The 13,174-nt window shown below is 38.9% G+C and overlaps 3 protein-coding genes across 5 annotated transcripts; 2 read left to right on the top strand and 1 right to left on the bottom strand.

Annotated features, from left to right (window-relative positions):
- The first annotated feature begins 379 nt into the window (after positions 1-379).
- Positions 380-4,349, top strand: LOC125474971 (scarecrow-like transcription factor PAT1). 3 transcript variants are annotated; one of them, XM_048579254.1, is made up of 3 exons: positions 380-635; positions 755-846; positions 2,325-4,349. In XM_048579254.1, the coding sequence occupies exon 3, from the start codon at positions 2,426-2,428 to the stop codon at positions 4,079-4,081; it is 1,656 nt and encodes a 551-aa protein (XP_048435211.1). In that variant the 5' UTR covers positions 380-635; positions 755-846; positions 2,325-2,425; the 3' UTR covers positions 4,082-4,349. The 3 variants fall into 3 exon arrangements, with proteins under 3 accessions (XP_048435211.1, XP_048435209.1, XP_048435210.1); XM_048579252.1 differs by lacking the exon at positions 755-846 and having other exon boundaries at positions 381-635; XM_048579253.1 differs by lacking the exon at positions 380-635 and having other exon boundaries at positions 646-846.
- A 422-nt stretch (positions 4,350-4,771) lies between these two features.
- Positions 4,772-8,573, bottom strand: LOC125474972 (WRKY transcription factor 1-like). Its single transcript, XM_048579256.1, is given in 6 exon segments — positions 4,772-5,615; positions 6,397-6,528; positions 6,626-6,776; positions 6,863-7,319; positions 7,321-7,612; positions 8,365-8,573. Coding segments are annotated over 5 exon segments (1,428 nt in total). The 5' UTR covers positions 7,462-7,612; positions 8,365-8,573; the 3' UTR covers positions 4,772-5,068.
- Positions 8,574-10,110: 1,537 nt separating this feature from the next.
- Positions 10,111-11,971, top strand: LOC103955053 (splicing factor ESS-2 homolog). The gene has a single exon (XM_048579251.1). The coding sequence runs from the start codon at positions 10,320-10,322 to the stop codon at positions 11,832-11,834; it is 1,515 nt and encodes a 504-aa protein (XP_048435208.1). The 5' UTR covers positions 10,111-10,319; the 3' UTR covers positions 11,835-11,971.
- The last annotated feature ends 1,203 nt before the right edge of the window (positions 11,972-13,174 follow it).

The following is a 13,174-nucleotide window of genomic DNA, read 5'->3' as shown; positions in this document are numbered from 1 at the left end:
AGGGAAAATAAACCAGCTCATCTAAAAGACTAAAATGATCAATCCAAGTATAAGCAAGCAACACATGGCTTAGTTATACTAATCAAAAGGGTATATTGGTAAAATCAACTTCGCTCAAACTTAAACATGTGGTTAGATATTGTAAGTGATAGAATAACTTTATTAAAACGGCCCACTAAAATTCTGATATTCGTTACTTCCATTGATTATGAAAAAAGGTATACTGGTCTCATTATTACTTTATTAGTATCTTATTTTATACAATTGTAAGCCAAATTAAATCATAGGATTTGCTAAAGAAAATTAAATTATAGGAAGCAGAATTTGAACAAAATTGCATACCTAGAGCACATCCGTTCTAATTAATATGATCGTCTTTCTGGTTTTTAGGTGTTAGGTTGGACATGGAGCATGTGGTTGTTGCAGTGAAGGGTTATACAACTTGCAGACAAACAAATCCCCCCGGTAGTAATGTAATTTCACAATATTTAAAGGGCTTTTTGTAAATCAGAATTTTTTATATTCCACAGGTGGGTTCTCTTCTTCTTCTTCTCTCTCTCTCACCGAGTCACTCCCACTGTCAGAAAAAGACTGGTCTGGGGTGGAATTCCAATCTTCAAATTCCTTCAAACAAGGTATTCCTATTCCTTTCAACCAAAGACTTGGTATTTTCAAATTGGAAGTCATCATTTACTAATTTTTCCATTCAAATCCTCTGTTTTAAATTGGCCATTCTGTTGGTGTTGCAAACCAGTCATTTCCTTTTTGGGAATGTTTCGAGCTCTGAGTTGTGTTTTCATGGAGGTTTCTCTGTTACTTGAAATGGGTTGGTGATGTTGCTTTAAGGTATATTATATACAAACTTTGCTCTCCTTTTGGTGGATTTCATGGAGCTCTGGTTTCGATATCCATGTTTTTTTCTCTTTCTGGAAAGACTGAAGCTTCAAGTATGAAACTCTTGTTTTTGTTGAGATTTGGTGGCCCTTTTGCTTTATGAACTATACATTTGATTGTTTGTGGAAAGTTTCAAACTTTATCATTGGCTTAAAACCAATGGGGTTTCTCAAAAATCGAAAATTTGGGTTCGAATTCAATGGTGTTGGAGCCAAAAATTAAGGGCTCGTTACAAAGTGTTTTTAAAATGACTGAAAGCGCTTCTAGTGAAAATATTTTTGGGTTTAAAAAATACTAGAAGTGCTTCCAGCAGAAAGCACTAGTTATGTGCTTCTTGTGTGCGTTTCCAGGATTCACTTGCATTTTTCGTAAGGATTGGTTCCAAACATATTTTTAACAAAAGCGCTTTTAGTCATTTTAGAAGCACTTCCAAACGAGCACTAAGTTGTTTCTGTTTTCCTGAGTGCTTTGGGATGATGATTTGGTGGTGAAATGGTCATTCTTTGTTTAACTTCCTGATTCTATAGTTAAAGTATTAATTTGAATTCACCGCGGTTATTTCTTTTGTGATTCATTTGGCTGGAGAGTTTCGTACTTTTTTTCGTTGTCGAAATGGAAAGAATGTGGAAATAGAGAGTGGTTAAAGGGTTAGAGAAGAGAGTTGTTGGGAGAATAGCTAATCTTGTTAATTGGAAGTTTACCGTGGAGATTTGAGATCATTTGGTTTTATAGTTTATTGGAAATTAGGCTAATTTTGCACCAGTAATTGTATGATCATTGTCAATTTCTGTTTTTTGAAACTTTTTAATCTCCTTTAATTGCATAATCATATTGATGGATTGGATGGATTGGTTCTCTACCGGTTTTCATGTGTCATGTTCATCATTTTAGATTCTTTTCACATGTTTTTTTCTGTTTATATAGGTTTTTTACGATTTGTTAGCGTTTTTCTTCACTTTACATACGCTTATCTGGCCGTGTAATTGTGGTTGCATTCTTGCTATACTGGATTATTGGTGAATAAACTCCAGGTTGGAAACACCAAGGAATTAAAACAACAGGTTTTGTACTTGCTTTCTTAACTGCTGAGATCAATAAGTTTGAGGTTGAAATTGTGAAATTGTTCTCAAAAGATTTACCTTTATTTTGCTAATGCAAATTTCTTTAATTGTTCTCTAACTAAAATTGTTAGTGAACTATTAGGCTATCATGCACCGTCTTTTCCATTTACAAGAACTCCACTTCAGCCTCTCCTAACTCCGAATTGCATAATGACTAAATCTTATCATTTTTCCTCATGCTTTTCACTCATCTTTGCGTTATTGCACAGATCTCGTTATTTTTTTCTGCAGATTATGCTGGTTCTGTATTATGTCGTGCCCTCTTTGTTCCATATATCTGTGTAACCAAGGTCTCTTATTGTCATACAGATAATGCTTCTGGCAAGCGAATTCAAAGGTTCCTTTACAGCTCTGACGAAGTTTGGATAACACATATAGAAGGACACTTTTTGGCAACAGACTACTCTTCAATGCAAGCATCGAAGCAGCAAAGAAGTTCAGGGATGTCAAACCGGTTGCATTATCAGCCAATCCAAGAAGTAGAAGCCTACTGCTTGCCTCGGTTCCAAACTTTGGACCCCCAGCTACACTACAACGAGAGCTGCCAAAGTACCCATCTCCCAATGCAGAGTTTCGGCTACTGCACTTTGGAGTCTTCCTGGTCTGATGGTAGCTACACCATTTATAACTCCCCATCAAATGTCAGCTTCTCACCTAGTGGAAGCCCAATGTCACAGCAAGACTCTCATTCGTATCCGTCTGAGCGGTATCATTCCCCTGACCAGACCTACAGCCCTCCGATAAGTGGATCCTGCATAACTGATGATGCACCTGACTTCAAGTACAAGCTGAAACAATTAGAAACTGTAATGCTGGGTCCTGATTCGAATATTCTTGATAACTATTGCATCAATGTCCCAAATGGAGCGAGCAATACCCTGCCAGACACGGACAGCTGGGGACAGATTATGGAAACAATCTCTAAAAAGGATTTGAAGCAAGTCCTCATCTTCTTCGCAAAAGCAGTAGCTGATAATGATCTGTTAATGGCACAATGGATGAAGGATGAGTTACGCCAGATGGTATCAGTTTCAGGTGAACCGATTCAGAGGTTGGGGGCATACTTGCTGGAAGGACTAGTTGCACGGATGGCATCCTCAGGGAGTAACATTTACAAAGCACTGAGATGCAAAGAACCAGCGAGTTCTGAGCTCCTCTCTTACATGCACATTCTTTATGAGGTTTGTCCCTACTTCAAGTTTGGGTACATGTCTGCAAATGGAGCCATTGCAGAAGCCATGAAGGACGAGAACCGAGTTCACATCATTGATTTCCAAATTGGTCAGGGGAGTCAGTGGATCACTCTAATCCAGGCTTTTGCATCCAGACCTGGTGGACCACCCCATATCCGTATAACAGGTATTGACGACTCCATGTCAGCTTATGCCCGTGGAGGAGGACTAAATATTGTGGGAAAGAGGCTGTCTAAACTTGCTGAGTTGTTTAAGGTGCCGTTTGAGTTTCATGCTGCAGCCATGTCTGGCTGCGACGTTCAGCTGGAGCATCTTGGCGTTCGACCTGGGGAGGCTTTGGCTATGAACTTTGCATTCATGCTGCACCGCATGCCAGATGAAAGTGTCAGCACTCAGAACCATCGGGATAGGCTGTTGAGGTTGGTTAAGAGCTTGTCTCCGAAAGTGGTGACCCTTGTTGAGCAAGAATCTAACACAAATACTGCTGCATTTTATCCACGCTTTGTAGAAACTCTAGATTACTACACAGCTATGTTTGAGTCAATTGATGTTACTCTTCCGAGGGATCACAAGGAGCGGATCAATGTGGAGCAACACTGCTTGGCTAGGGAGGTTGTTAACATAATAGCGTGTGAGGGCATTGAGAGGGTGGAAAGACACGAACTTGTTGGGAAATGGAGGTTGCGCTTCGCAATGGCTGGATTTACACCATACCCTCTAAGCTCATTGGTAAATGCCACCATCAAGACGCTGCTAGAGAACTACTCAGACAAATATCGACTTGAAGAGCGAGATGGAGCACTCTATCTTGGTTGGAAGAACAGAGATTTGGTTGCTTCTTGCGCATGGAGGTGCAAACCGAGCACGAATTGATGCTTCTTTTTCCGAATGGAGGTGAGGCAAGCTTAGAGAACAGAACATGTTTTTTCATGTGTTCGTACAATTGTAAGCTGCCAACTGTTGTAAGGAGCCATTTCATGGTTGTCTCAGAGAGAGAGAGAGAGAGAGTTGGCCTGGATTGGCCAAATGTTTTTTTTTTTTCCTTCCTTTTTTTAAGGAAGTTTAAGTCTAAATACCATCAAATAAAGAGAACTGAAGGAAAGGACTGGGAGATTTCTTTTCCATGTTCATCATACTCTAATTACTTGGGTTTTAAGGCACATTAATTTAGGTCAGATTATGAATTTTGTCCATTCGAGGAGGGTTAGTGCCATAGCAGAAATCAAGCACTCTTGTGGCCCTCCTCTCTCGCGTTCGAGACTCCCCACCCCCTTTCCCTCTCTGAACCCCACCTAACTTTTGACCAAAACAAAATTTCCTTTCAGATTAAGCCAAGTTTCATTTTGTTCTCTCTAGTATCGATCGTCCCGGCCTAACCGTAGATCGGAATGATATGGGATGTTAAGTTAGTACTTTTTTGGATTGTGTATAAACACTACACTTTCCTCTCGTGCTAACTCCGTTGGCCGAGCGGCGGAATGGAAGCACACCATTGTCCTTGAATCGCAACAATTAGTAAACTACAGCGTTTAAATCGCAACAATCGATATCACAAGCCCAGAATTATTCAAGTACACTATGCGATACAACCTTCATATATAAGTACTAACATGACATGAGTCCTCCTTCCTTAGTCTAATCTCTACATCTCTGAGGTCATTCAGTCTATATAAATAATTTACACAACTTTTGTTAATTTTCCAATCCGCTGTTGATCGTTATTGGCATTCCACCAGAGCATCCTCTCCCGAATCGAAAACAAGAGGAACAATGAATAAGATAAACCCTAGCTCCAGGCCCTGTCCTGATGCATTGATACATTATTTAGGGCGTCGATGAATCTAGATCCAGCATTGCAGGTTAACTATCAACGGGTTCTGCTTTCGGCTTTTCTTGCTCCAATGGATTACTTTCTGGACGCAGATTGTCGCAAACAACCATATCATCGCCTTCTGATTTAATTCCCAACTCAAGAGTTTTCATTTGATCTGCTCTACAAACAACCATGTAAGGGGGCTCGCTTTCTTTTGTGGTACATGCTTTTGCAACCAACTTCTCATGTAGTGTTCTTTTGGGGCTCAGATCAGAATCAACGACCATATCGGAGCCAGCAACATCACTTGATTTAGCTTTTGACTCATCATTCCGTTGCTTGCTTGGTTTAACTTCATGTTCTGGGCTAGTTTCGCAGCGTACAGCATTCCCCTTGGGTACAGTGGCAGACTCACTAATGCGGGCTGTCGTAAACACGTTGGATGCTGCTGTATTATGGGTGACAGTCCTTGTCGGGGGCATATCATGATCATGTTGCCCCTCATATGTGGCTATAACCACTTTCGAATCATGAGACGCCCTCTCTACATGTTTCCTAACAGGGCATCCAGGATTTGAGCATCTGTAGTAACTCCTACATAATGCAAGTGCAGAAGCAGAGCAGAGTCAGCAACACAGTATACCAAAGAAAGTAAGACAAATAAAAAAAATGCCAACGAGATTAACTGAAAACTTTGAAACACAAATTGATTCCGTTCACATCATTATATGACATTGACACCAAACAAGACCAAACTAAATAAAACAAGACGCAGGTCATGTTTGAACAAAGCTCAAAGATACGTAGTCACTATTGTCTTAGAAGTAGAAATATCTAATTCTTCCAGTTTATCCCAAGAGCAAGATACAAGACTAGAGATGCATACGCAAGTTACAAGAAGAAAAAGAGAATGTCCTATGTGATCAACGCAATTACTGCACATGCAAGTCTCAGACTGCACAGGTTTTTGATGAAATTGTTAAAAAGGCACCATGACAGACATTGGCTTGCACCATTAGACTCCAACGTCGATTTTGTCCATAGTCCAGAATCAGATCATGGGTGGAATATAGCGTGTAAAATACTTTCACATCATATTACATTTGCAGTTTAATGATAGCGATTGCAAACTTGCTAATGATGAGTTAAAATTTTTCTTTACCAGATCGAGCACAAAGATTAGGGGTTAAATTTCATATCAGCTGATAAAATCAGCTCTCAGGCCAAAGTTCGTAATGAAATTTAGTCTGCATAGCAGTGAAACTATCAGACGTGATCAGTGCATTTCTGTAATTCCAAACCAATGAGCAGAGTGGAAATTTGGTGCATGCCTCATATAAATCGTCAATACATGGAAGCATCAAACTGATTATACCTTGGATTTGGATTGCCTTTCACTAATTTCTGCCCATATTTGCGCCATCTGTACCCATCACTCACTATATCAACCTCACTCAAAGTCTGAACAACCACGGGTAATGAGTTGCCTTTATGTTTTGCCTTCTTCCTGATATATTTTTTATTTTTTCAATATCAGTTAAACAAAGGTAAGTGTTATATACCAGTGCAAAGGAAAATTCAAAATAGCTATTGCAAGAACATACTGTCTTTTAGGGTCAGGATCGCCATCTCTTGTTCTATTTGACTGAGCGTGCACACCCTGCACGGCTTCAGTAACTGCAACGCTTGAAAGCTGTGGGGGATCTACTGGCTCAATCTGGTTAGATGTGTGGCCATGCGCATTGGACGATTTATCTTCAAAAACAAGGTCATCAAATAAATTAAACAAGATTTGGCATTGTAAGAACCATAATCAGATAACAACTAAGATTCATTCTCACCTTCACCATCAGTTTCCAAAACCACTTCTGGTCTTTCGTCGTCAACAATGGACACAACAAAACTAACAGCTGCTGGGACACCTTGGACTTTAGGATGTTCATGCTCACCAAAGTATATGGTATCTGTTATCTGGCCACTTTGTTTACGTTCCACTTGCCTCTTCACTTCACATTTTGGATGCGTACATCTGTAGTAACTTCTTACATATGAATTTCCCTTTACATGTTTCTGGCCATATTTTCTCCAGTGATAACCATCGTCTAACACTCTCTCAGGTGTAGTAGATGGAGTGGTTCCTTCTTGACCAGATCGCAAGGCAAGTGCAGTGGTTTCAGGGGTTTGTGGGGTTTTCTCAGATGTTAAAGAGGAAGCACTTCCTTCTTGATTTGGTTGTGATGCACTAACAACTCCATCAGGCACCTGTGACGCTTTCTCAGGTGTTAGCAATTGAGCAGGTTCCTTTATGATCTGATTGCAACGGACAGATCCCTTTATTAGGAGTTTGATGTGGCACATTAATTTCACTATCAGAACTCTCTTTCTTCCGTACTACATCAGAAGCAACTTTATCTGTCCCATCTTCCCCTCGAGAAATCATGTGAACTTGATTCTTTATCACACCCTACAACTCAGCTCAGGATGACACCATCACAGTTGATCTTGCCCTTGAAAAAAATGCCAATGCAGCAGGTTGTTCAACTCTGATCGTTTAAAGCAAGGACAAGAACGGCACGTTCAGGACTTGCTAGCTGCAAAATAGATCAGAGCAGTCACAAGGTAATGTCCCAATATAGTTAAATGAAGATCACGAACACCACAATTGCCGTTTTAAAAAGAAATGACAGACGACACTCCTCCTAGTCCTCAGTTATTAATGTGAATGGATGAGTTTTCTATGTGTGCGGACGCGTGTATATGAATTAATCCGTATTGTTTTAATTTGGTTAAGCATATTACTTGAGCAGGTGAATCAGTTTCGCCACTAATGTTTCAAATTTTGATACGGTTTTAGGATGTTCGTGCTCTACCAAAATTTTCAATACTTCTGTTTGTCCATATTTTACAAGGGAGAACAAAAAAATTAGAAAAATACCACGCAAAATTTACCTAGAAATATAAATTTTAGCTCGAAAAAACACAAGTTCATAACTTTTAACAAATTAACTATTGAGTTAAATGATTAGCTCAGTTCCGTGAGGTTCCATGAAAATGAAACTAAAGCAATGGAAAATTACGGACTCAATTACGCAATTTTCTAGCACTTTCTCAGCAACCAAACAGAGCATATGCTAATCAAGAGCTACAACTACAACAAATAATTAAAAAATCAAAACAAATAAAAAAAATCAAAGCCCATGATTTCAGGTCAATTAGGTTAAAAAAAAAAAAAAAAAAAAGCAGTACCATTATTAAAAAAAAATAAAAAATTAATCTCAAAAGAATAAATTTTGGAACTCGTACAAACCCTATACACACAGTACCAAAAGAGAAAACTACAAACCCTATAAATTTTGCGATCAGTTGCTCCAATTCCGCAGGAAGCCAGCGGCGGAGATTGAATCAGAGCCGTAGATCACGTCGGCGGTGGTGATTGAGCTGGCGCGACGCAGGGAGGAGCTGGGTGGCAGTGAGAGAAACGAGTCGAAGCTCTCTGAGTCTTTGCCAAAAGTCTAATCCGATGGGGGGAGAGAAAGAGGGGGAGGAGAGATATTTGTTACCTGTGATTAGGTGCACGGAAGAATCTTTGTTCCTTTAGCTGTCCGGCGGTTTGATTGGTTATAAGCCGTACGAATCTTGAGCACGTGGGCCATAGGCTTTTTCTTGGAGTTTGGACCGTGATAACGCCACTTCCAGGGTGTTGTAATTACGCCGTGCAGCGGGGCCCATTTTAAAATCATTTTTTAATTGAATTACCGAATATTTTACTAAAAAAACAAATAAAAAATAAAAAACATTTTTAAAGTAGAAAATTTTATATTTTCTTTTTGCTATCTTATGCTTCCAGAAGACAAAATGACATTAATTTGAATTTGGTTTTTAAATTGATGGAGAGGAGATATTGAGCTTGAGACACATTTAAATATTGGGAATAGAATATCACTAAGAAGTAAAAGTTGGTTTAAATTCTCTCTATATGAAATAAAAAAATAACAAATTCAGACTCAATAGAGAGAATATCACGTTTTTCTTGTAGTTGCAAGCACTTTTGCTCTGTTTTCTGTTCATATAGGAGTTACATTTAATTAAAGAGTTAGGATAATACACTCGGTACAATTTAAAGCAATTCCCAAAAATATAATTATAGTTTCTTGTAGTTGTATAACACATAAACGAAAGGTGAATTTAAAGTAAATAATTTTTTTTTGTAGAAATTCCTCAATATTTATTGCTAAAATTTTAAAAACTGTGAGTTTAAAGATATATTGAAGCAACTTTTTTTTTTTAATTCAACAATTATTATTTGTAAAATTTGAACTTATATATCTTCTTCTTTCAAATAAAGTGAAATTTGAGTATAATTAGACCAAAATATTAAAACTTATTTTCTTTTGTTAAAATAAATAATAAATAACAAAGCAAATAAATATTTTCGAAAAAAAAATTTAAATATTGAGCTTGAGACACGTTTAAATATTGATTTTGGTTTTAAAATTGATGGAAAGGAGATATTGAGCTTGAGACACGTTTAAATATTGTGAATAGAAGATCACTAAGAAGTAAAAAGTTGGTTTAAGTTCTCTCTATATGAAATAAAAAAATAAAACATTCAGACTCAATAGAGGAATATCACGTTTTCTTGTAGTTGCAAACACTTTTGCTCTATTTTCTGTTCATATGAGAGTTACATTTAATTAAAGAGTTAGGATAATATACTTGATACAATTTAAAGAAATTTCCAAAAAAATATAATTATAGTTTCTTGTAATTGTATAACACATAAACGAAAGGTGAATTTCGAGTAAATAATTTTTTTTGTTGAAATTCATCGATATTTATTGCTAAAATTTTAGAAACTGTGTGTTTAAAGATATATTGAAGCAACTTTTTTTATTCAACAATTATTATTTATAAAATTTGAACTTATATATCTTCTTTCAAATAAAGTGAAATTTGAGTATAATTAGACCAAAATATTAAAACTTATTTTCTTTTTGTTAAAATAAATAATAAAGCAAATAAATATTTTTGAAAAAAAATCCATTTAAGACAAGTTGCCAGGAGCTACCGGCAATACTTTATTACGCGCGTCAGAACATACGCCGCCACACACATGCGCACGCGTTTCGTGTCCCTTCCTAAATCAGCCCCAATTCCAAATCCAATCCAATCCACACCCGAACCTCAAACCCTAATTCCCAAAATTCGTCCCCTAATTCTTGCCAAAACCCTCAATTTCTCCCCTTTCCAATCCCACCATCTCCTCGTCCCAAATCCCAACCCTAATCCAGAAGCAGAATGCTTCTCACTCCGGGTCACTCTCCTCGCCACCTCTCATCCCCTTCGCCCTCTGCAAATTCTGATGCTTCCGTCCAAAACCCTACAAATTCCACCCAAATCACACCCAAGAACCCTAAAGGCCATCCCAAGGTCCTCGACGAGGACACCTATGTCGCCGCGATCGAGAAGATCATCGAAAGGGACTTCTTTCCCGATATTTCCAAGCTTCGGGACCGCCTCGACTGGCTCGAAGCGATCAAGACCCGCGACCCGATTCAGATCCGAGATGCCCAGTTGAAGATCATCGAGCGCCGCGGAAAGAAGGTAACTCATAATCCTGACCCTGATGGTAGAACCCCAGGTTCGACTTTTATGCGTAGTTATACCCCTGCCGATGAATTTGATGGTAAAACCCCGAAAACCCCGGGTGCTTCGAATGTGGGATTGTCTGGTGAGGTAGGGTCAAGCGGCGGTGATGATAGCGTGGAGGGATCATTGTCGCTTGATCAGTTTTTAAGGCGGTATACGAGTGAGGACAATTATAGTTTTTCGAATATTTTGGAGAAGGTGAATAGGAAGAGGAAGGAGAGATATGAGTATTTGACGGAAGGCGAAAAGGAGGAGGTTAAATCGATTGAGGATGTGAAGAGGGATAGGATTACAGATGGGTATGGGACGTCGGATCAGCCGCCTAGTACATTGGATGGGTGGAAGTATACGGCAAAGAATTTGTTGATGTACCATCCAGCTGATCGGGGTGAGGCTCCCTTGACAGAGGAGGAACGTGCGAATAGGATGAAGAGTTTGGAGAAGGAAATTAATCGACCCAACACGCGATTTAATGGGAAGACGATGGATTCCAGGCCAAAGGAGGACGCTATGGCTGAGTTTCTCTATACCACAGTTGCAGGTGCAACCCCAGTTATTATGGATAGAGATGGGGATAAGTTGAAGAAGTATGATTTGGATGATTTGAGAAAGACGCCCAATCCGTTTTATGTGGAATCGGAGAAGAAAGCGGATAATGGTTATCGTTTTGTGAAGACACCCTCGCCTGCACCGGGTGTTGATGAATCACCGTTTATTACATGGGGTGAAATTGAAGGGACACCTCTGAGGTTGGATCTTGAGGACAATCCAGTTGATATTGGTGGCAGTGAAGGGCCTCAATATAGGATCCCATGCCCGCCTGTAAGAGACGAAAAGGCTCACTCGCTGTCAAGGGAAGCTGCACGCAAATTGAGGGAAAGGTCAAAATTGTTTCACAAGCCACCTCTGCCATCGCCTTCTAGAGGTGGCAGTGCCAGTCCAAGTGTGCGGACACTCTCCCCTGCTGCTCAGAAGTTTGTAAGAGATGCAATGGGCAAGTCCTCGTCTTCTATTGATGAAACTCTTCGTGCCAGTTACCGAGGTTCAAGTCCAGGGTTTACTACTCCTAAAGGTGGACGGAGTGTGTCGAGGCTCGGAAGCCATGCTAGTATCGTATCGAGATCACCTTCTGCTGCAAGGGAGGGCACTAATCCTCATTGGTAATTTGGAGTTTTCTTTGTTATGATGTTCCATTGTAGTAATCAATGCTTTGTTTGGCACTGGATAATCCTTCTGTTTTCAACTATATATGTAAAATTTCTGTGCTGGTTTATCAATGTCACTTTGGATGCTGTTACATATTTGACTACCTTAGTAATTTGGCACTACGTTCCTTTGTTTGAATTTCCTTCAGAATTTCAGTTTAGATTGGGATATGTATCATTCGACATTTTGCTGCTTCATAGAGAGGGATGTCCAAATGGGCTTTTGTATAATCAACAATCCTGCTGCATTTTCTGTTTCGTTTTTCAGATTGCTGAGTATATCATGTTGTTGAGGATACGAGCTTTCTCGGCATAGTAATGCATACTAAATGTCATTAGAAACAACCTGTAAATCTTTTCTTTCTGCCTAAATCCACCTCAACATTTTGAACGTTTACAAATCGGTCATTAAAGTTGAGATAGATTTGCTTGCCTGAACCGGGAACTGAGTTTGAATCCGGCATCCGTGCCTCCGAATCTCTTAAAGGCCAGTCAAGTACATATTCACATGTTTTCTCACTAGCTTCGATACACTCTGATATTGTACCTCATGGGAAATGTGATTTCTGGTAAAATTGTTTGGCATAGGCGATGAACTCAGTTCCTTGTTCTGGGGAGAAAAAAAGGGTTTCTGGTTTGAGAAATATTTGGAAATGTTGGATTCAGGCACGGGTGCTGTGTGAACTTTATTCTGATTGACCATCCAGATACGTCTTTGGCTCTTGATGGGCAGCCAGTTTTGGAATTTTTGGTCACACGGTCAATACTTTCACGAGCTTCACATGCCAAGTTGTTGAACTTTGATTGAATTTTGATTTTTTTGGTTCAGCCCTCCGATATTCTTAACTACGACGGTGAACAATCAAGCGTGCATTCATGGCCGGACGCAATGTGCTGATCAACTAACCTAATTCACGTGTACGATAACACGTTTAGTATTAAGTTTACATCACATGAAAATGGATTAGTATTTTGCTTGCATTTACAAACACTTAGACTTGAGTACTGAAATAACTACAACTAATTTATATATTTTCACATGAATTTATATTATCTATTAACAGATTCTCATTATCAACTAAAAGAGAGTGAAAAGATGATTTATGCCTCTATTCACAAGTCAACAGAGATAATAGAAAAGAAAATATTATGGATATTCAGCAAATTACGCACAAAAGGAATTTTTTTTTTTTTTCTCTTCACTCACCCACATGTTATCAAAGCATGACACCTTATCTCTATCTCTACTAGGGGTGGGTTCTGTTTCATTCAGTGTTTTTTTTTCCAAAACCGAAAATT

The sequence above is a fragment of a genome, unplaced genomic scaffold (assembly GCF_019419815.1).
Source record: "Pyrus x bretschneideri cultivar Hongxiangsu unplaced genomic scaffold, Pyrus_bretschneideri_v1 Contig13, whole genome shotgun sequence".
Taxonomy (NCBI): Eukaryota; Viridiplantae; Streptophyta; class Magnoliopsida; order Rosales; family Rosaceae; genus Pyrus; species Pyrus x bretschneideri.
The sequence above is the reverse complement of the archived record's forward strand: the minus strand, read 5'-3'. Positions and strand labels throughout refer to the sequence as shown.